The 23,792-nt window shown below is 36.6% G+C and overlaps 2 protein-coding genes across 3 annotated transcripts in view; one reads left to right on the top strand and one right to left on the bottom strand.

Moving 5' to 3' along the window:
• rab6ba (RAB6B, member RAS oncogene family a) overlaps positions 1-9,718 on the top strand; it is a 119,114-nt gene extending 109,396 nt beyond the window's left edge. Inside the window, exons 7-8 of the mRNA XM_079840155.1 lie at positions 2,540-2,606; positions 7,417-9,718. Of these exons, the coding sequence (XP_079696281.1) occupies positions 2,540-2,606; positions 7,417-7,481 (132 nt within the window). The 3' untranslated portion in view covers positions 7,482-9,718. The remainder of the gene's footprint in view (positions 1-2,539; positions 2,607-7,416) is intronic.
• A 7,650-nt stretch (positions 9,719-17,368) lies between these two features.
• Positions 17,369-22,605, bottom strand: LOC307140623 (uncharacterized protein). 2 transcript variants are annotated; one of them, XR_013818264.1, is made up of 5 exons: positions 22,490-22,602; positions 20,750-21,165; positions 19,268-19,372; positions 18,956-19,044; positions 17,369-17,911 (listed from the first exon to the last, which is right to left on the bottom strand). XR_013818264.1 is itself a non-coding variant. In XM_079840237.1 (4 exons), the coding sequence occupies exons 2-4, from the start codon at positions 21,091-21,093 to the stop codon at positions 17,866-17,868; spliced, it is 495 nt and encodes a 164-aa protein (XP_079696363.1). In that variant the 5' UTR covers positions 21,094-21,165; positions 22,490-22,605; the 3' UTR covers positions 17,369-17,865. The 2 variants fall into 2 exon arrangements, 1 of the variants encoding a protein (XP_079696363.1); XM_079840237.1 differs by lacking the exon at positions 18,956-19,044 and having other exon boundaries at positions 22,490-22,605.
• Positions 22,606-23,792: the final 1,187 nt, after the last annotated feature.

The following is a 23,792-nucleotide window of genomic DNA, read 5'->3' as shown; positions in this document are numbered from 1 at the left end:
TAAGATATTTTGAGAAATGTCTTGGTGTTTATTGTTTTTTTTTTGCATTGTTAACTCTGTTGGTTACCAACATTCTTCAAAATGTCTTCTTTTGTGTTTTGCAAAAAAAAATGCTGGGTTAAAAATAACCCAAGTTGGGTTGAAAATGGACTAACCCAGCGATTGGGTTGTTTTAACCCAGCGGTTAGGTTAAATGTTTGCTTAAAACAACCAAACAACCCAATTGCTGGGTTTGTCCATTTTCAACCCAACTTGGGTTATTTTTAACCCAGCATTTTTTAGAGTGTACAGGTTTGGAACAACATGAGGCTGAGTAAATGGTGACAGAGTTTTCATTGATAGGTGAAACTTTAAGACTGCTAAAATGTATATTTGTCTTTTTTCAGATCAAGCATCCCCAAGTAAACAAAAACATTGAACCCTGAAAATTGAACTGAAAAGAGGCAGAGAGCTGAATGAGAGAGAACTTGTAATTATAAAAGATGTTGTAACTAACAAAAAACACTTTGTTTGCTAACACTTATGCAGTTGTGTTTTGCTAGCAGCTGCAAAGCGGGCACTCATGCTCACCATTCTGAAATGTAAAATGACAAATGTGACACCGTATGATCTTGTATGAGTTCACGGATGCGTGAAGCCTGTAAGTCAACATTAAGTGCACTATTTGGGACAGGATCTGTCTGTGTTTTTCTTAATTGGGATGGGTTGTGTTCCTTTGTTTTTGTCCCAGGTACATTAAAACATTCTTTATGGCTCTCTCTGTCTTTCCTGTCAAAAACAATGGCCTGAAGGTAGTTAACAAAATGAGTGTTTTTATTCTGACCCTTTCTGCCTAATGGTCCAGTGTGCCCTATTTCCCCGTGGCTTGTCCATTGTGATTGATGACATGAAATGAGAGGGGTGGTGTTGGCTACATAAGCTAACTACCCTGTTTGATATGATTGGGAGTGAGCGGGCTATATATCATTGCTGTATAGCCTCGTATAGCTTCTGGGAACGGTCCTTTTTAGAGGATGGCTGTAATGGAGGTGTGTGGTGGGCCATTAATTGCCCTGCTAGGAGCGGGATGCTAGCAATGCATTGCAAGTTTCAGAAGGCAGAACCAGACTAAGTGCTTTTTGCTGTTCCTTTTTCATCTTCTACATAGAGTCCACTTTAAAGGTCAGCAGGTGTTTTAGTCTGTGACATTTATGATTCTGAAAAGAATTGGTTGCATGGGATCTTCATTTCTATTAATAAACATACAGTATATTACAGGACAGATCTGCTTCAATACACCAGAGAAAGTCCACTTTGCCGGTTTAAAAACGGTTCAGCTCATGCTTGCAATGGTGATCGCTAGACTATTTTAAGTATTTTTGACTCCAGGTAAATTATGCTCTGGTAAAGGAAAATACAAAGAAAATATACTGAATACTGATATATGATATGATATAAGCTGAGGTCACAATAGCAACAATTTTATGAAATCTTGCAGGCAAAAAAAGTCAGTTGTCTGTTGTCAATAGCGTAGATGTATGAAGCAAAGCTCACACAGGGGTGGGAATCTTTAGGCACCTCACAATCCGATCCAAATTGCGATTCTGGAAATCACAATCCGATACTTTGCTAAATTTGAATGTCAAATTTATTTGTGTGTTTTGATTAAATAGGAATAGTTCACCCATATATTTCCTGATTATATTTTTCTCACCCCAAGGCCATCCAAGATGTATGTGACTATCTTTCCTCAAGAGGAAAATTTCCAAAGAGAAATTAAGGTTTTGGAGGAAAATATTCCTGAATCCAGGATTTGTCTCCATTCTTATGCAAGTGCATGATGCCAAACGTAGACCATTTCTGACAGTACAAAATCCATATTTAGGCAGCTTTAGCGGGCTTCATGTGACCCTAGCCAACGAATAAGGGTGTTCTCTAGCGAAAGATTTTCCTGTTCTTAAGACATATCTGAGTTGAGACATAACTGTGTTTACATTAATTTTGCATTATAAAAACATTTGGGGATGTTAGTGCATTTAACCACTATTTACAGTGAGTCATTAACAGGCGTTGGCCGCAAACGCCCATGAGAATCCTGGGCAATGAATATTTTGCTTCAACCATGAAATCTTAGGCATGTTTATATAGATGTTCAATGGGTTTGTGTGCGTTTGTGTGTAATTGGCAGCAAGCAGAATACGGTTCTCTAGAGTAAACAAGTGCCATCGCACATATGCAAGAAAGAAAAAAATAAGCTCAAGTGCTCAGAATCGTTGAAGAGAGAATCGTGATCCTTCAGAGAAGCCTTTTTTCCCCCTCCCACCCCTATTTCAAACCAAGCAGCTTTCTGTTGGTCAACGTGGAGAATTCACACGAACCAACTGAACCTCTTTGCCAAATTTGCATGGGCAGCTAAATCTTTGATCACATAGATTCCCAGTAAAATTACTGGATTTCTCTGGCGAGCATATCTCGCTTAACAGGGAGCATTTTTATATTAAGTTTTCTGGCTACCAATACAGCCAAAATCTCTAACCGTGTCGTCTCTTTTCTCCCGCAGCTGTTTCGACGTGTGGCAGCTGCCCTTCCAGGAATGGAGAGCATGCAGGAGACAAGCAAAGAAGGCAGTATCCTTTCAGTGAGCTCAAAACGAAAACAAGTCAACAATTCACAACAAATTTCCAAATGTAGTGCTCTATAATCAGGTTACTCTGCTGCATTCTACTTTAAGATATAAACAATCAAAATCTGATTGGCTTTCAATACTATGACTTCCAGCGCAATGTTTCCCTACGCTTTTTGTCTTATGTGCCCAAACCAGAAACATGTTAATTTGTTTTATCATTATCATTTTATCATATCATTAATATTTTTAAAGTCACTAAAAAACAGTCAACACTGTGGGAAAAAAAATAGACCAAAATAGCACCAGATAAACACAACTGGATAAAACTTGCTTGTTTTTCTTTACTTAAAAAGGAACTGAAAATCCTCATATTATGCAATTAAAAATCTGTTTTATAGATTTAACCAAGCAAAATCAAAATCTTTACAAATTAGTTTCAGATTGCATATTTTTGTTTATGGTTTTTTAAGGATTGGGGTGTGTCACAACCTATTTGGATTTGTCTAATTTCACTGCTTATAAATGACAGATACATTTGCACCAAAATACCATAGCATTTGATTGGACACTCAGCCTCTGACATCAAAAATAAAAAAGTTAGCCTACCCATCTTTTTTTGTACAACATAGTTATTTGCATTTTATTATTTGTAAGATTTTTGGTTTAAAATATCCAAAAACCACTAGAACAGTGTTATATATTTTGTTGAATTGTGTACTTCATTATCCCAGATGTTTCCAAGAATGTTTAAATCCAGAGAAATTAGCTTTTTTAACCAGGACACGGACCGTGTCCATGCGTCGCCTATCGTGACATCATACCTGCCTTTCCCTTGGTTTACGGTTTTATTTTGTATAAACCATGGAAATACCAAAGACGCTTTAATATATTATGTGCTTTATTAGACAAGGGAACAACTGTTTGGACACATTTATAGACATAAAACTAATTATTGTTATATAGCTCTACACGTTTAGTCTTATTGTTTGAATCTCGTTTTCTTGATTTTCCGCGACTGCATGTTTTCACCATGCCTCAGAGAAAAACACTAACATAGCATAATCAGATGCAGCTTTATTTTGAGTTACAGTAATACAGCATAGTCTCCGTCATACAATATGTTTTAAAATGAATTGCATGCCATTTAGCAACACAAGCCATCCAGAATTTATTAATATGATATTCTAATATCGATTTAGCTTACTGCAGTGTGCAACGAGCAGCTGCAGAGCGAACACACAGAGTAACAACACACAACACACTTTCAACACACTCAAATGTATCTAATATGATAAAACAGAGCTGCGTTACCCCACGTAAGCTTGACCGGAAGAAGCGGAAGCGGCGACTGTGGCATAATAAATGTTCGAGCTCATCTCTCATTAGCAATAGCTTCAGCGGCCTCATTCAGCTCCCACAGCACTCGGCCCTGCTCTGCTTCATACTACAGTAACTTTAATATTCTCATCCATGAACATGATTTCTGCCCGAGTCCCATCCCGATTCTTTTCCACCGACTGTGAGGTTATGACAACTATAAAGATTCCGCACTCAATCTCGGCATCTTCAAGCTACGCCTTTGTTTTGAATAGGCTACCTCTAGCGGCGAAAAACTACATATTGTGCCTTTAAGCATTTCTCCCGGCTGTCTGTGTATCCAAATAAAAAACAATTTTGAATCCCAACCCATTAGTTGAGAACATAGACCGTAAAAAAATATGGACGCTGCGTCTTCACTACCTTCCACTGAAGAAAAAAGAAGCCGCCAGCGTCCGAATATGGCACTGACATCTTGCGCAGATTTGGGACTGAGTCTGCGCAGTAGTGACCTCGGGACCGGAGTCTGCGCAGTAGAGAGCAGGAAGTAGAGCCACAATATCAAAAGCCTGCCCGCACTCTTGCAGATGCAGAACAATGCATTATGTTGGTGTGAAATAAACAGTTATGGAAATGTAGAAATTAAACCTAAAGCTCCAATCTCCTCCAGAAAATCCAGAAAAAGGTCAGTTAGTGCCAACTTCACTCAGAGAAGACGTCAATCTCAGCTGTCAATTATAACGTCACACCTCCCGTTTTTATAGCATCAAATAACTAACTAAAACCAAACTTATTTAAAAAAGGAACTCTTGAAATGAAACCTTCGTGATTAAAAACTGGCTAATTTGAGTTTGTCTCGCGTCCATTAGAATACATGGAGGGGCGGGGGTTATGAGCTATACTGGGACCAACCACCTGGGAGCCATTGAGACGCTTTGGCTTCAGTTTTCAACACGAGTGTGGCAGGCTTGGTTGAGAATTACTGATATAGACAAAGAAATGTGCAAGCAGTTGACGGGCAGCATTAGGTGACAGCTCTGTGCTGTTTTGCAGGATTTTCCCAACATCCCTCAGGCTGCGCCAGACCCCAGACACTCAGAGAACAGTTAATTAAAGTGGCCATGAACTGCATTTTTTATTATTTTATAATGTTTCCTGAGGTGCACCTATAATGTTAGTATCATTTTTGCATCAAAAATTGTCATTATTTAGAAATAAAAGGCCATTTTCTACCCTGATTTTACCACGTCAGGTTTTGGTGGGTAATATACTTCTTGATTTTCATCATTCAGGTCATTTCCACCATGAAATTCAAATACTGGCCTTGTTTCACTCTGAGACTAATTTATTTTCCTCTCATTACGTTTTCTGCCACATTCAGTCACTTGTTATTAGTGGCAGTGGAAAGTCTATTGCTATGGTAACAAGAAACATTTTTCTCTTCTTTATTTGTGTGAATATGTTAGCAGCATAATAGGATAGATTTATTATCCAGTGAGTTTGAATGACACAAAGTCTCCTCTTTCTGTTTAGGTGGGACTGGTAGAGGTGCAGGTTGTGTTTATTGTGTTTTCTCTGCATAAAACAGGGACGCATACAATTGGATTGGAGTAGCGGTACTTTTGATAATTTCATAAATATAGCTATGTATATAATTATTATTTGAAGAGATTGTTAGAGCTTGAAAGGTCAACTGATCATGTGGCCTGTCACTGGTGAGACACCTATAAAATGTGTGATATAAAATAACAAAAATATAGTGTTTTCATATATCAAAAATATAGTGTTATCATTTATAAAAATGTAATAATTTATATATATAAATATAAAAAATACTGCAGTATTCAACAAAAAAATAAGAATAGTCCATTTTGATTTCATAGCGACATTAAAAAAAATATGATATCTCTGTATTCACTGCTTTTACAAAGCCTTTGTTTGGTTGTATATTGGGAATGTGACAGATTTAGTGAAATTAATTAAATAATTTTACGCGGACGCTATTAACCAAACCACACACACCTCACCATTTCGACATTTGTTCATGAATGCAAACATGAGCCCATTACGTTTCAGAGAGTCGTCCGCAGCCAGGAGCAGCTGGTGTGACTGAACAAGCATAAAAGCCCCACTAAACCCACACATCTCTCAGGGACACCAGTTAACATTCATTTGAATTAGATTATTTTTATGATGTCAAGGGAAAAGAGAGTTCGCAAAAACGCTTTGAGCGTTGTTTTGGATTTCTGAAAACGACCACTAGATGGCACCCATTCTCTTTTTGCTGGCACCCATTCTCTTTTTGCTGGCGGACGTCAGCTCACAAAATAAATAGAATGCGAAACATAATAATGCACTTCAATGTTCTTGTGATAGAGTAAAAAAACATGTAAATTAGTGGGGGAGTTTCACATTCATAAAATATGAATTTGGGTCTGACTCCAAACCCAATTTGCCTTTCTTTTAAAAATGATTTCAAGATTTAAAATATTGTTCTGTTTTGTGTAATTGCACAATTAAAAAGGCAATTATCGCTTATAACATTGCAGCAGGTATGAAGTTGTTTATAAAGTAGCCTAGCACCCTTTTCCTTTTGTCTGTTACAGTTTTGTTCTTGTCCTCTGGCACTGTTTTATTTTATTTTACTTTAGTTAGGTTACTCTGTATCTTTAATTTGAATGAATATGTCTCATTGTATTGTTCTGGCATTAAGTTAAAAAAAAGGAGGGGGGATATAAGTGCTGTCAAAAATATGTAGCTCTTATCTGCTAAGATAGCATAACATAACAAAGAAAACATTGTTAAGCCTATGTATAAAGCTCTTTGTAGATGGGCTGTAAAGATTTGTCAACCATATGCAGGACTGCAGCATTTATGGCTGCAATTACTCCTAATACCTGGAGGGGTCAGTATTGAGGCATATTTTTTAAGTTTTACAAACAAAGTTGCTTTAGTTCACCCAAAAAGGAAAATTAGCCCATTATTTACTCACCCTCAAGTCATCCTAGGTGTATATGACATTCTTCTTTCAGATGAATACTATCAGAGTTATATAAAAAAAAAATGTCCTTGCTCTTCCAAGCTTTATAATGGCAGTGAATGGCTGTTTCTGTCCATTAAAATGCATCTATCCATCATAAAAGTGCTCCCCCGGCTCAGGGGGGTTAATAAAGGCCTTCTGAAGCTAAGCGATGTGTTTGTGTAAGAAAAATATCCATATTTAAAACTTTACAAACTTTAATCTCTAACTGAACGCGGAAGGACAGAGGATAGACCAAACAAATATTCTCACCAGAGCGTCCGTCATGTTGGAACGCAAGTCTCTCGTGAATGTGGGCTAATTTTCATGTTGGGTGAACTATGCCTTTAAAAAGAAATCATTCCCTGTTGGCCTTGGGCTTGTATAGTTGGATTCTTTTCACCTTATTTACATTTATTGTTTGATGTAAATTCTTGAAATTCTGACGTTTTTATTCCTTAACAGCATTCTCCAGTGATTGACATTAAATTGGACAAACCACAGGAACCTCCAACTACTGAAGGCGGCTGTTCCTGTTAATAGCTCACATCTGATTTACAGCATCATCTACACCACATGCTTGTTGTGTTGCTTCCTCTTGGTTAGCTTCCAGTTGTGTTTTCAGATTGGATATTTGGCCTTCCCATCTGACTTTTAGTAACTGGTTGGAATCAGTGTTATATCAGTTTCAATTGTAAAATAGTATACTTTAGTAACAAAATTGCCAAAAATCCTAAAAATTCGAAAAGTGAAGGGCAAAAATCAACACAAATGTCGACTATGTCCAACATGTATACTTTTTGAAAATGTAGAGACGTAGATTTTTTTTTCTTTGTTTTGTATTTTTGTATACAAGGATGAGCACTAAAACAGATGCAGACAAGAAATTCTATAATTTTGCCATAAAAAGCAGGATTAGAGCAAAGAGTTCAAAAGCAAGAGGGAAATTCAAACAACAAATAACCCAGAAAATACTGCAAACATGCATGTTAGCCATTTTTAAAAGTATCATCTCGATCCTGCTGGCTACTGTGCACAAGATTATGTGAATGCATACTTTTTTGTTACTTTTCATTAAATCAACTTTTTTTTTCTCGCTGAGACAGAACTTGACATTTTAAGTTTCAGGACAGGTTTTTGTTTGTGTGTTTGTGATAATGTGTCATATCAGATCCCCTGAAACCTTGCCGTGTGTGTGTGTGTGTGTGTGTGTGTGTGTGTGTGTGTGTGTGTGTGTGTGTGTGTGTGTGTGTGTGTGTGTGTGTGTGTGTGTGTGTGTGTGTGTGTGTGTGTGTGTGTGTGTGTGTGTGTGTGTGTGTGTGTGTGTGTGTGTGTGTGTGTGTGTGTGTGTGTGTGTGTGTGTGTGTGTGTGTGTGTGTGTGTTTGTTATGTTTATGTACAGTTCATGGTTTAATAACATAGTTTATTGAATGTTTACAGCATTTTTTTTCTTTATGATTTCCTGTTCGCGGTGAAAGCAAACAGCTTGTGCAAACAACCCGATTACTAGGAAAGATTCTCTTTCTTCTGTGGAATGTTTATCTCTTAGGGCATTTAAAGTGTTTTGCAGATTGTCGCAAGACTTCGAACGTAACAGAGAAGCAAATCATGCACAACTAAACTTGGTCATTCATATTTAATTGATTGGAATAATTTGTTTGCACTTCCACGCTGATTGATCAAACAGTCCAATTCTGTTGTAAATATATCAGCTGTCATTTTACAAACAGGCTTTAATATCAGAAATGCAAAGATGGGACGTTCCTCCAAAAATAACTATAGTTCACTTTTAAGAATTAGCATTATGCAGCATTATAGTGTTTGCCTTGTGTAGGAACCCACTCATGTCTACAGCTGCTCTTTGGGCCAGTAAATTGTAGTGCACTGACCAGGGGGAGACACATTGTGTAGTATATCAGTTTATTTGAAATGTATTTCATGTGAATCCTTAATGCACTTTTTCAAGAAAGAAAGATGTAAATGTTTCAAAATTGCTGTCTAATGTCTGTCCTTTAAACCACTTTAGAGTTCAAACTGTAGCGTAAATCTCTCGAGGGTCACTGTACAGATAAACTATTTGTAAAGTTGCTTCACATTCCGCCAGGTACAAGTCAAGTCTAGCTATTTGTAATTTAAAATAAATTAGTATGAGCACATGACATAAGCGTCAGAAAGCAAGTGAAACATTATCTTATCAAAGCCATCAGCTTTTAGTTGGAATACGGTGAACTACACTTGCACTGTACTTTACACTACACTGTAATTGACTGACTCATTCAGCACTGAATCATAAAATCCTGTTTTCTCCTTATGGATAGTATGGAAATTTAAAAGGAAAATCCAATTTGTCTGTGCCAATGCCTTCTCAGATTCCAGAGAGGTACAGAAGGATGTCATGTAATGCAATCTGGAAGGGGGTATTTATTGGCTAATTTAATGATTTATGTTTTGTTTACATTTTGTTTTCTTCACTTCTAAAATGAAGTTCTCCTTTGAATTGAATTGGGTGCTGATATGCCCCCTGTATGGAATCATATCATCAGTGTACCTGTAATACCAGTAGTCATTGTGAGTGACACAACGCTACATCAGCCTTGGGTGAATGTCTGTGCGTGAGTTGAGTTATGCTTTCAAGGGTGCAACCATTCCCTGTGTAAATGTTTTAGCTCAGTGGAGCCAGCCTGATTGATTCAGAGCTAGCTTAACCATTCACACTGTATAGAAATCTAGCATGTTGGTCCAAATCAGTAAAATCAATAAAAGTGTCTTATTACCAGAAAAGTGAATACTGACCAGTTTTTTCTTATACTCTCAATTTAAAAAAAAAAACACCAAAGAAAAAGAAAAGGTAAAGAATGAACATAAGAAAAAATAGCATTATACATTTTTCAATATGGGAATTATTTCTGCAGAAATTCCTTCCTTATGTGACACTGAAGACTGGAGTAATGGTCGCTGAAAATTCAGCTTTAAGTTAATACATTTTTTTATTTTAAATTGTAACCATATTTTGCAATATGAATTATAAAACATTTAAAAACATTAGTTATCCTTGTTGTTTTATACAGTATAACTCTTGACTTTGTAATGTAAATTGACCGTACTATAAAGTTTATTAAGATGGCTTCTCAAGAGGTTGTAAACGTGGAAATTAGCCGTAAGTTGGAACTGTCAAGCAATACAATTTTACATCTGAAAGCTTTGCAAGACTTGTCAAAACATGTCAAAGTCTATCCACTGTTTCTGAGCAAACAGGTTTGCATATAGGTGTAGGTGAAACTATTTACACTCTTTACTGATACTGTGAGTAAAATCTTACCCAGATACTATCCCAGATGTGCACAACTGCCTTTGTTCAGCAGAACACAAACATTTCAGAAAGAAATTTAAGATCTGCATATAATGAAAATGAAAGGCTGAAATCATTTGAAAAGTTCAAAAGTAATGCATGCACAACCTGATCAAATAAGGCCTTATGTAGCAAAACAATGGGTGTATAAAAGCTGTGTATAAAGACAAAAGCTGTGTAATGCAAGAAGGTTGGCATGCTCATGTGAGAAGTAGAAAATTATTATTTGATTGTAATAGAAGAATGAACATCACATGAAAGTTTTACTTATTGATTTGTTTCTTACATTAATCACAATGGTGCAACCCATTTTCTTGCATTGTACCCATCCTACAGAGCTTGAATTTCCTCCAGAATAAAAATGTGCATTTGTGTTCTGATGAATAAAGTCATATACACCTTGGATGGCATCATTGTAAGTAAATAATGAGAATGCTGCACAATATTTCTAAATAGTATGATACAATTTTTAAGAGTAAAAAACAAAGAGAAAAGTGTAACAGAAAAAAAAAAGGAAAGAAAAAGTGCAACGTCCAATGAGAAGAACTAGTGTGTGAATAAACCTTAAGCAGGTTACAAAAACTTTGGATAGATCTGGTATGAGGTCTGATGAAACTGATCAACATGCCCAGGTCTGAAAAGAAAACGTTAAGAAAATGTTAGTCACTGCATACACAGAACCAGAAAATATGACCATATCACACCCGTCCTCAGGTCTTTACATTGGCTTCCAGTTTAGGATCTTAAAGTTACAATTAGGATTTTAAAGTACTTTTAATTGTTTATAAATCACTCAATGACCTAGGACCTAAATACATTGCAGATTTGCTGATTAAATACAAACCCAACAGATCACTCAGATCATCAGGATCAAGTCAGTTAGAAATACCAAGGGTTTACTCAAAGCAAGGAGTCTGCTTTTAGCTATTATGCCAGCTGTAGCTGGAACCAGCTTCCTGAACAGATCAGATGTGCTCCAACAGTAGCCACTTTCAAATCCAGACTCAAAACACATCTGTTTACCTGTGTATTTACTGAATGAGAACTGTGCCACTGTACATCCGACTGATTGCGCCTTATCTTATCTATGCATCATCTTTTTATTCTTTTATTCACCGTTTTAGTGTCCTTTGTTCATTGTTCATCATTTTATTCTTTTTAGTTCTCTTTACAACTGTATATTTCTATTTCTTATGCATCTGTCACCATTTTATTTTTATACAACAATAAAACTCTTTACAACTGTTTTAATTATCCTTGTTTTTATTTTTAATTCTTACACATGGTATTCTTATTATTATATGTAAAGCACTTTGAATTGCCATTGTGTATGAAATGTGCTATACAAATAAACTTGCCTTGCCTTACACAGCACATGGCAAAAGACAGTTATCATCAATACTGCACACACTTTTAAATGAAACAGAAAATGAACTGTTTAGTAGATGACGTAATTTAACTTATAAAGTAAATAAATGAGGTATGTATTTTTGTTACAGTAGAGAAAAGAAGACAAAATATCATTTTAAAAGAAGCAGGGCCAGACATGACCAGATAGTTTAGCCGTGTGATTTCTAGTCAACCAGAGAGGAGTGAATAATAGACCCTTTTCACACTGTGCTGACGCATTTTAACGGCCATCAATATAGAAAATCCTGCAATGTTTTTTTGTATTTAAATTTTTTTTTTTATGTATGTACATATAACACTAATACTTTGTATTATATTACTTTTGCATCAAATTACAAAAAAACAAGCTACCGCTGCTGTGAGGGTGTTTCTAATACAGCGTCTATGGGAGTGATGGTAAGAATTAACATAGTTCTTGTTTATTTTGACTGCCGCTATCAATCTCACTCTATTCTAATTCGTGAAATCACTATTGTGGAGTTTTTATTTTGCTATTTGAGCAAATGGGGACACAAAAAATATATTTAATGTATACTTTCATTCACCGCTATAACTATGATGACTTCCGCTCTGAGAAACCTGGAAATGTGAAAATGGTCTATTAAGTGATTGAGTCTGTGTCTATAAGCTATGGGTGTATTCTGTATGCTACTAGAAACATGCATGTGAATGTATGTGCCTCACAAATACACAGATAGTAGCCTACCACACAGGCCAGCCTTCACTCCCCACGTGCATCAATGAGCCTTGGCCGCCCATGACCCTGGCGCCGGTTCACCACCGTTCCTACTTTGGCCACTTTTGATAGATACTGACCACTGCAGACCGGGAACACCCCACAAGAGCTGCAGTTTTGGAGATGCTCTGACCCAGTCGTCTAGCCATCACAATTTGGCCTTTGTCAAACTCGCTCAGATCCTTACGCCCAGACTTCCTTCTACAATCGAGAGATGTCTCATCCTTCTGGATTACTAAATTGGTTGGACTTTCTGCCGTTCAGGTATTTTCGAACCCTTCCATATTTTCTCAATTATGCTGCTGCAGGAACTGTTTGACTCCAACTTACTGGCTTTGCCTTTTGTAAAAGACAAACAATGGCTTTGTTCTGGTGTTGTTCTTAGACGCATGTTAATTATTCTCATGTTATTTATCTCTGGTAATGTTCATTCAAATCCTGGGCCAGCTAACTCAGTTACTACCCAGTTGTCATTTGATGAATTTTGCGACCGTAAACCATTGGGGTTTTTACATAAATATCTGCAGTCTGTTAAATTCTAAGCATTGTGACACTTTAAAAACATTGGTGCACACAGCTAATCCTGATGTTCTTGCTATCTCGGAATCCTGGCTTAAAAAAAGGAATACTGATCTTGACATCTTTATACCAGGCTATAATGAGTTTCGTCAGGACAGAGCAACCAGGGGTGGTGGTGTAGCTGTGTATGTTAAGGATCATCTGCAATACTGTTGCTCTGTCTAAATCAGTTCCTAAACAATTTGAACTGCTGGTACTAAAGCTTAGGCTTTCAACTACTTTCTCTCTCTCTGTCGCTGTTTGTTATAGAACACCTTCAGCTCCAGCCTCTGCACTCACAGCTTTTAGTCACCTCCTAGCTCCATACATATCCTCTGAGTTTGTCCTTATGGGTGATGTAAACTGGGATATGATCAACCACCCAGACACCGTTTTGCACCAGTTTGATGCTCTAAACCTTACTCAAATTATATCTGAGCCCACCAGACCTAATCCTAAATCTTCCTCATTGTTTTGACTAACCCCCCATCTAATTATCAAGCCGGAGTTTTCAGTCAAATAAGTGATCACTGCGCTATTGCATGTATACGCTCTGGCCTCTCAGTCAAAAGGTCGCCAGTAATTGTAACCAAGCGCTCTCTGAAAAACCTTAACATGCAAACTTTTCTCCAAGATGTTGCGGCTGTGACCTGGGACAGAATTAATTCATTCCCCTCCCTGGAAGAGGCATGGTCTTTTTTCGAAAACACTTTCAGTCTGATTATGATTAAGCATGCCCCTCTAAAAATATTTAGAATCAAAAATCGATTTAGTCCGTGGTTTTCTCATGACCTGGCTGAGATTATTCATCGTAAAAATGACCTCTGGAGAAAGGCCCGCTCCACCCAATCTCCAGTTGACTGGCTGGCCTTCCGTCAATGCAGAAATAAAGCAACACAGGCAATCAGAAATGCAAAAATCTCTAATTTTAAAGAGAAACTTACCACATGTGGCACTGATGCTGGGACATTTGGGAAAACAGTCAAGGTAATGGAAAGTAAAGTTATTTCCTCCCATTTACCAAATTTCTATTTTATTTAATGACATTATCATTACTGAAAAGTCTTGGGTGGCTTCACTTCTAAACCATCACTTTATTAATGCAACCCATACAGTTTCAATGTCAAACCTAAATCCAGTCTAAATGGACACTTCGGTTACAGCCTCACCAGATCTCCAACTTTCTCCATCAAGCAACAGTGGCTTCTCCTTTACGCCTTTTCCCACCTCTGAAGTCCAGGAGGAACTAACTAAGCTGAACACAAATAAATCTGCTGGCCTTGATGGTCTTGATCCCATATTCTTAAAAGCAGCAGCCCGGATTATTGCCACCCTATTACAAAACTATTTAACATGTCCCTACAGCTCTCAGAGTTCCCTACTGATTGGAAATCAGTCCTAATTTTTCCACTCTTCAAAGGGGGTTCTGAATCTGACCCGCATTGTTATCGGCCAATTTCCATCCTACCATGCCTTGCTAAAGTTCTGGAGAAGCTTATCCAAAAACAGTTAACTGATGTCCTGGATCAAAATCATACATTGTTTGAAATGTAATCTGGTTTTCGGACGGGACATGGATGCATAACAGCCACACAAAGGTCCTTGATGATGTAATTACAGCATTAGACAGTAAGCAGGTCTGTATTGCCACCTTTATAGACCTCACCAAGGCCTTTGAATCCGTCAACCATAGGATCCTTTTGCATAGACTTTCCAGTATTGGTCTGTCCACCTCTAGCTGTGATTGGTTTGCCAGTTATCTCACCAACCGTGTCCAGCAAATGAAGGATGAAAACATCATGTCAGACCCACTTATCATCTCTAAAGGTGTACCTCAAGGCTCCATCCTGGGCCCAACCCTTTTTTCTATCTACATCAATGATATAGCCAGAGCTGCTGGCACCTCCCGAATTCACCTTTATGCAGATGAAACCATTTTGTACTCAGTTGGTCCCTCTCCCAATGCTGCGGCTTCCAGTCTTAAACTGAGCTTCACCTCTATAGAGCAGTTTTTTGACAATCTCCACCTATGTATTAACACCAGTAAGACAAAATGCATCCTCTTTAGACAAAAACGTGTTAACAAGCCTCCATCTACAAACACCTGCATGAACGGTATGGCTCTGGAGTATGTCGAAACATATAAATATCTAGGCATCTGGTTGGATTCATCCCTGTCATCCATTACACACATTAATAACCTTCACGCAAAAGTCAAAGCTAGACTAGCCTTTCTTTTTCGCAATAAAGCTTCCTTTACTCGTGACAGTACTGCCAATTTTGGACTATGGCGACATTATCTACAGAATGGCACCGAACACAGCCCTAAAAAAAAAACTTGACACACTCTATCACTCAGCCATCCGTTTTGCCACTAATGCACCCTTTCACACTCATCACTGTGAAACTGGTGGGCTGGCCCTCCCTTCATACCCGGCGTCTCCATCATTGGTTTCTCTTTATATATAAGACCATCTTGGGCAAGACACCTTAATCTGTCATCTCTCCTTCATGCCGCTCATCACACCTATCACACAAGATCAAGTCATTTTATTAAGTTTAGAACCCCCTCTACTTCTACTACCTTTGGACATAATGCCTTCCGCTTTGCGGCAGTACATGACTGGAACATACTACAAAATACTCTGAAACTTACGTCTCTGATTCCAACCTCCACCTTTAAGCACAACCTCCAAAACACCATAGTCGACTCTTGTTCCTGCTGATAATCCTGAACCATATTAATACACACTCACTTAAGCGCTTTATATATATATATATATTTTTTATTAATTTATTTCTTTATTTATTTTTCTTCTTCTTTGCTGTCTACTTCTTTTAATTTAATTGCTTGTTCTATGTGTCGTGTATGACTATGTACAGTTGTACAGTATGTTTCGCATTTATTTCTGTAGCCTCTTAGCCAGGTCATGTTTGTAAATGAGAAGTGGTTCTCAAACAGTTTATCTGGATAAATAAAGGTTAAATAAAATAAAAAGTACAGTGAAAAAACAGATGCAAATAGTTTATTTTTCTAAAGCACAAAATTCACAGGTATATGAAATATTAAGCTTAAATCTTTCCAAAAAATTCAAGTATTTTGTAAGACACTTCTTTAATTTTTGTTATTAGCACAAAACTTATTTGGCAATTTCCATGCTTTGACCTCATAATATGACATTAAAAAGCTATCTTTGTGACCTAATGTGTCACCCTTGCCATGTGGTAGCTTGGATTTCCAAGGGGAATCAGACATAGGCCCACATGTTTAGACGTACGTACATGTTTAGTCATGTCCAGATATTGGATATGTTCCAATATCCAAATTTGTTAGTGGCTCAGAAAGGATGCGGGGAAAAAATCAGATCTTGTGTGGATTTTAGTGTTTACATGTGTATGTGCCAGTGTAAACGCAGCCAAATATAAGGCTCATAATCGTTTTATAAAGCATTTCTTTTGTTTGTTGTGGAATGTGATAACATAGATTGTTTTGGCTTTGTTGGAGTTTTCTGCTTGTAACACAAGGAAGCCTTCCAAGGAAAAATAAAGATAGGCCCATCATGTTATCACCTACAAAATTCACATCAAGATTTGTATTCTCTTGAAATGTTTTTCCCAATATATTTTAGCAACATTCACTGTTCACAGTGTTGTTTGGAAAAAGAGAAAAAGAAAGACATAAAAAAGTAGTTTGGTTAACAGAGGTAGTAATATGAGATGTTTTGGTAAATCTAAATAGTCACAATTCATTCAGAAATCTTAGATGTAAAAGATGGCAGATGTTTAATGAAAAGCATATATAATCTATTTACACGGTTGAGTGATTTCTTTCTTTCCATTTTTGGTCTGTTGGAGATTCACTACAGTGAAATATCGCCATATGCCAACAATATGGCAAATACAGTGCAGTCAGCCTGTTTCTCTTGTTAAAGATGAAAGTATTATTTAACATTTTATTTAAAGCACTTATGATCTCAATCGTCCTTTACCTAAAACCCTTGTACTCATAACTTGTTTAAATCAAGGTTATTATAGTTAACTAAACGTTTATTTTTAAGTAGTTTTTTTAGGCAATAATTTTAACGTGTATTGATTTTAATTTCATTGGCGTTTCATTTTTCGTTTGCCTTTTTAGACACAAATCATTGTATTATTATTTTTTTTTTAAGTACAATGACAAAATTAAAACATATTATTTGTCTTTGGAAACAAAATATTGTCTTTTATAATGTTATGTTTATGATTTATCTCTTTATATATTAAAAAAGAATATTAGGAAGGAGGGTCCTTGGTATCAAAACGTTTGAAGCCCCTTCTAGTCATGTAAAACAGAAAGTCAACATGGGTGCAGAGGGAAAGAGACCAACAACATTTAGCAATCAAAATGTTTAATTTACAATAATTCATAAATTATATAAATAACAAAGCTTAAAATAACTTAAAAAATCCATATGAGACACAAGAGGGGTTGGGGGTGGGGGGTTTGATCAGAATCTTTCACGAGATGCCATCTGCTCCAAAAGTCTTGTTTCGCATCTGGGACCCTCTCCCTCTCGGGACAGCTGAAACAAATCCGGCCTCAGCAGCTGGGATGGATTAAGGGTGGAATATCTAATGAGAAGTTCCCCTCAGATGGAGGAGCGGGATGCAGGCTTGTGGCTATTCAAGTGGAAAATGCAGTGGGAGAAACACATGGAGGGGATTGTGTTCGTTTAAATGACCTTGTCCATGGTTGACCGTTGCTCCTGCTTTTTCAGTACGCCAGGCGTAATTAGCGCATGGCATACACTTTTAAGGACAGCAGCAAAACAGACGGTGAAAGTCTATTGTTAACATTGTTAATCCACTGTTTATGATGTCTGCCCTGCTTTTCAGAATATATCTTCTGATGAAATCCTTCGCCATGACATCATTTCTCTGTTGAAAGACAAAGCTAAAAGTTAGTAAAACCGAAAATGTTCAAATGTACTTTTGATAAAACTAGCTGCCACAATAAAGTAAAAAAATATCATCCAGTACACATAATGGTTAGGATTATCTTTGCGTATATATGATCACTGAGTATTTCCCTAAGTGAGATACAGTATGTAAGGAATAATTGACGACAGGCAGTTGAATTGTTAAAAAATAATGTACACCCGAGGTGATAATGTGATTGAGGACAAAAAGCGATTATTTTTTGAATAATTTAATGGTCCGTTGTCAATTATTTCGCTTATAATACGGTTGCTACACCTCAAAACATTGTTCAAATTATTTATTTCATAACATTAATCAGGTTTTGTCTTTAAAACGCTCTTGTGTGCAGGACTAATTTCGTACGCATCTTAACCCAAGCCTCCGGGACTAATTCCAAAACTTGAGCCACTGATAGCAGACCAATGCAGTTATTAATGCAGTGAGCTTTGAGAGAGAGAGAGAGAGAGAGAGACAGAGAGAGAGAGAGAGAGAGAGAGAGAGAGAGAGAGAGAGAGAGAGAGAGAGAGAGAGAGAGAGAGAGAGAGAGAGAGAGAGAGAGAGAGAGCATATGTGAATTACCTAAGGCTCAGTCTGTGTGCGTATTTTTTTCAACAGTGTTCGGCAGCAGTGTCTACTAATACGAAACCGTAAGAACTTCTAGTGAAAAATGTCATGTAGCTTTTAAGTTGCTAAACTATTTTACTGATAAAATCGTCAGAGCCACGCTGACAACACGTTTCTGCGTGTCCGGACTGTATGTGTGTGTGTGTGTTTGAGTGGGAGAGCAGAGAGAGCTGGAGAAAGAGAGCATACATTTTGTACATTATTAAATGTAATTTTGTGGAAAAAACATGGAAATAATTATAGTAAATTGCTTTTATCTTATTGTTTACTATATTTATTTGCTTGGTGTGTGTCGCTGTGGGTTTTGGTTATTTTACTGTTGTCGGCTGTAAAGACATTGGCGAAGTGATATGGAACTATAATGCGGCCAAGACTTGCCTGGAACTACTTTTGCAGTGCGTTTCCCTGAACGTAATTGCACACCTTAGAACGTTCGTCAGCCAACCAGATTCAAGCATTCAACAGCCCTGTAGTATAATAAAAGGATATTTCACCCAGAAATTAGCATTCTGTCATCATTTACTCACATTACATTTTTTCCAACCGTTTATCAAACACAAAAAGAGCAACATGAGGGTTAGTAAATGACTGAAAATGTTAATTTGTGGGTGAATAAACTAGATATAAAATGCTTATTGACTTTGACATTTTTGAACTGCTGTCATTCATTACAGTAGAAAGAAGACTCACACATTGCAGGTGGGGACAATCCTCTCTTCAGGGTGTCTGGAAAAACTCATTTTCTTCACAAAAGACGGGAGTCTGAATTTAGGTCGATATTGTTTTGGCACTTTACTAAAATCAGAGACAAGAGGAAGAAAGGTATGAATAGGAACACGAATGCATTCAGGTCTTTTTTTTGTCACAACAGAGTTACTACTACACAAACACCATGAGGTCTCTTCCTTAGGCATAAAAAGTGTTCAGAGATTTGAGACCAAATGTTCTACTAACAAGAACACACGTAACAACGGTTGTGTGTTTTCTGCTAGTATTCTGGCTACTTATAAACAGAATCAGGTGATATCGAGGTTGCTGATTCAAAAGGCTCACTTGACTCTGTAAATTAATTTCAGCATCTGGTTGCATGTTACACATTAGTCACCAAGGTACCTGGGTCAACAAAGTAAAGTCTTTTCAATATTTTTCAATACAAATATCATTATGTTTTTGGGGAGTCACACTACGTCTACATGACATTTTAGAACCTGAACTAACCTTGGCTTGCAAATAATCTGATATTTTAATAGAAGTACACTCTAAAAAAAAAGGTTCTATATGGCACCAAAAATGGTTCTTGGCTCGTAATTATAGGGGAACCTTTTTAAGTGCTATATAGCACCAATTTTGGTGCTTCAGTGGTTCTTCAGCGGTTCTTCAGAGGTTCTTCACCGGTTCTTTGACTAAGGTGCTATATAGCACCGCTACCATATACAGAACATGTTAAGATATGGTGCTATATAGCACCAAAAGTGGCTCCTCTATGATTATGACGAAGAACCATTTTTGGTGCCATTTTGAACCTTTTTTTTTTTTTAGAGTGTATTGACCACGAGGTTGGGTCCCCTCTATGATATAATTTCCTGTTTTACTATTTTATGTTGTTTGCATCCCCCCCACACACATATGTTTTATTTATAACTGCTTCACTGATTTTTTTCCATAGGAAAATAATGATAGTTTATGCCAAACTAGGGAAATGAAAATTCTGTCATTATTTACTCACCCTCATATTGTTCCAAACCTGTATGAATTTCTTTCTTCTGCTGAACACAAAAGGAGATATTTTGAAGAATATGTTTTTTCCATAGTATGGAAAAAAAATACTGTGGAAGTCAATGGGGTCCATCAACTGTTTGGTTACCAACATTCTTCAAAATATCTTCTTTTGTGTTCAATAGAAGAATGAAATTCATACAGTTTCGGAACAACATGAGGATGAGTAAATGATGACAGCATTGTCTTTTTTTGGGTGAACAATCCCTTTAATGTTTTCTTTTTGAGAATTTAATTTTGTAATGGCTTTTTTTTTCTAACATTAATGCCCAATAAAAAAAAATACATTTAATTGAGAAATTAAAAACACACTCATCACAAAAGTCGTCAGTGTATGTTTGAATTCCATTTTTCAATGCGTTTTTGAATAAATGAATAGATCATGTTGTCACTCACCATTTGACCTGTGATGAGGGCAGCACCTGTATTTTTGAGTTTTTCTCCTCTTCCTTCGTTTCCTGCTCTCTCTCGTTCTCTTCCTCCTCCTGTTCCTCACAAATGTTGTCCCACAGTTGGCTATTGACAAAAAGAGCCTCCTGCAAGCTGAGCCCACGGTCCATACAAGTCACCTGGCGACAGAGGGGACAGCGAATGGTGCGCAGGCCGCTGTAATGCAGCCCCATTGTCTCCAGACAGGGGGTGCAGAATGTGTGGTTACAGTGGAGAGTTCTGGGAACACGGTCGATGCGAGAGTAACGCAGATAACAGACCCCACATTCCTGATCCTCAAGCAGCACCATCGCTGAAAACTGGAACTTTTATACAGCTGCTGATATAATGTTTTTGTAGTTCTGGGAAGTGTTTAGCGTACTCTGCAAAAACAAACAAAAAAGATGTAACTTTCAGGCGTACTTCGTACATTATGGACATAACTGTTGTGTAAAGGCAGAGTTCACCCAAAAATTACTTTCTTGAAACTCAAAAGAGGATTTTTTTTTTTAAATGTCTCTGTGTTGTTGTTGTTTTTTTCCAATTCAATGAATATCAATGGGGTCCAAAGTTCTCCAAAATATATTCTTTTGAATTCCGCATTTGAAAGAAATCCATACAGATTTGGAACTACATGAGTAAACAATAACAGAATTTTCATATTTGGGTGAACTATCCCTTTAAGCACAGCACAATGACAGTCAAAATGTTGAAGCAGATGGCAAAGCCATCATTTGACTCTCACCAAGCATTCATCCTTATAGTATTCTACTCTAATGCTGCAGACCACCTGTTAGTCCAGAATATTATATTATTTAATTTGACCTCTGACCTCTCTCTGAGTACTAATGCAGACAATACAATACTGCATGAAAAAGACAAGTTACAAGATCTCTGGTTTCTGCAGCCACGAGAGCATCTAAGATTTCCGTTCACCAATACAATATTCAATTGACAGAATGTTACAGAACATTGCTTTTACATAATATAACTGTTTAGTTAGTTTTGCTGCCTTGTTAGTGATGGTCAGGTAAAAGATTATATGAGAAACATCTTTAGTCAAACTGTAACTTGACATTTATGTCAAACCATTTGAACAGTGTGTTCTTTCTTATTGTGTTAAACAGCATGCTGCAAAAATCCCTCAGTTAATGAACATTTATGTCCTATTTTCCAGTGAAAACATCTAAACATAATAAACCAAATAAATATAAATGAGAAGCAATATTCCATAAAATATTAAGGCTTGTGAAGGATAACATTTTCAATAATGTTGTAAGAAAAAACTCAAGTTGTGTGTTTTTAAGTGTTAATATTGTATGCAGTTTTGTTTCTAAAGTACATGTTTGGATATTTTACTGGAAAACAAGACAAAATACTGATAAAGAGCCCGGTTTCACAAACAATGCTTAAGCCTAAAATGCACGTTTGAGCTGTTTTAACTGAAAGCAACTTGCACTGGCATATTTTAAAATATATCAGTGACATTGTTTTGTCTCAGGATGCACACCAGTAATGTTTTTTTAAGGCACATTTATAACAGCTTAAATGTCCTTATGTAACTTTTGTCAACTCTTGGTTTAATCTAAGCCCTGTCTATAAAACCAGGCCTAAGAACTTAATATTACAATAATTTTTAATCTATTTAATGAAACAAAGAAAAATAAATCTAAGTCAAATAAATGTAAAATCAAGAAATATACTTACAGAACAATGAATAGGAATTCAGTTCTCTATGACTGTTGCAGATCTTTGTCAGAAGGTGAACTCATCTGAGTGATAATTAATGGGTGTGTGAATAAGAGCAAACTGGCTCTGCTGTCAGTGTGAATAGCCGCCGCGTGTTTTAAAGAGGCTGTGAGTCGTGGGGGAGGTGATATCTGCCTTTCTCCTCCCCCATTGGCACATGATGAAGCAAAGCTCTTTAGAATTTCAGTTTACCGAAAAACATTGACTGTAAAAAAACTCAAGAAATCCTGAGTTCAGAAATTCCATGTTTAAAGATTACAAAACTTGACGTGGAAAAACTTGCTAGGACAGAAGGAAAAAACCCTGAGGGCGGGGAACTCTCTTCAGTGGCAAATATTGAAATGCAATCTATAAAATTAGATCATAATTATAATAAAATTATTATAATATTTGTAAATGAATAATTGACAGGTATAGTCAGCTATCAGAGAAAGGGTAATCAAGTGGCTTTTTTCAAGAAACCATTCCTTAAATGGATGGAAGGTAATATCCTTGAATAGTTTTGCTTTCATCGGGTCAATCGAGACTTGAGGGACCTTCTGAGGGTTCATGTCAGCACAGTGCTGGATAGGAAAACAGGAAAAAAGGGGGAACATTCTGATCAGTATGTTCTATGTTATTTATAATTACAATAGATTATTATGAAATAACAATAGTTTGTATCTCAGTAGTTTTGAAAAAAAAGAGAAAAAAAGCGTTTCATCTTAATGTTATGTTTTCTTTAATGTTTTTTTTGTAAGTCTTCTTGATAGTACAATATCAGTCAATGTTATCAGATAATTAGATTAGATTAGATTAGATTCAACTTTATTGTCATTACACAAGTACAAGTACAAGGCAACGAAATGCAGTTTAGGTCTAACCAGAAGTGCAATAGCAGCAAGTGCAGGATATATACAATGGTTGCGTAAGTGCAGGGCATAAAAATGTTCTGAATATATATAAATATGTATAAGTAGAGAGATGGTTATTACTATAAGTAGAACTGAATTTACAGATGAATATATACAGTGAATAAATATACAGATGGCTATTACTATAAACAGAATTTACAGGTGAATATGTACTATGAATAAATATACAGATGGCTATTACTATAAACAGAATTTACAGGTGACTATGTACTATGAATAAATATACAGACGGTTATTACTTGAACAGAATTTTACAGTTAGAGGTATACAATAATATGTTAGGCTAATATGAGGAATATAGCAGTGGATTAAGTTAGTACAATAAATTATGGACAGAGCTATCCGAA

This window comes from Gobio gobio (assembly GCF_949357685.1).
Source record: "Gobio gobio genome assembly, chromosome: 17".
NCBI classification, from domain to species: domain Eukaryota; kingdom Metazoa; phylum Chordata; class Actinopteri; order Cypriniformes; family Gobionidae; genus Gobio; species Gobio gobio.
Note: the sequence above shows the minus strand (reverse complement) of the source record. Positions and strands in the feature narration are given on the sequence as shown.

Excerpts from the sequence above, each read along its gene's own strand:
- LOC307140623 (XM_079840237.1), bottom strand. The coding sequence starts at position 21,093 with ATGGTGCTGCTTGAGGATCAGGAATGTGGGGTCTGTTATCTGCGTTAC. Across the intron at positions 19,373-20,749 it reads CCCTCATCACAGGTCAAATG|TAAAGTGCCAAAACAATATC; the intron begins GTGAGTGACAAC and ends CTCTGATTTTAG. Across the intron at positions 17,912-19,267 it reads ATTGTCCCCACCTGCAATGT|AGAAATGATGTCATGGCGAA; the intron begins GTGAGTCTTCTT and ends GTCTTTCAACAG.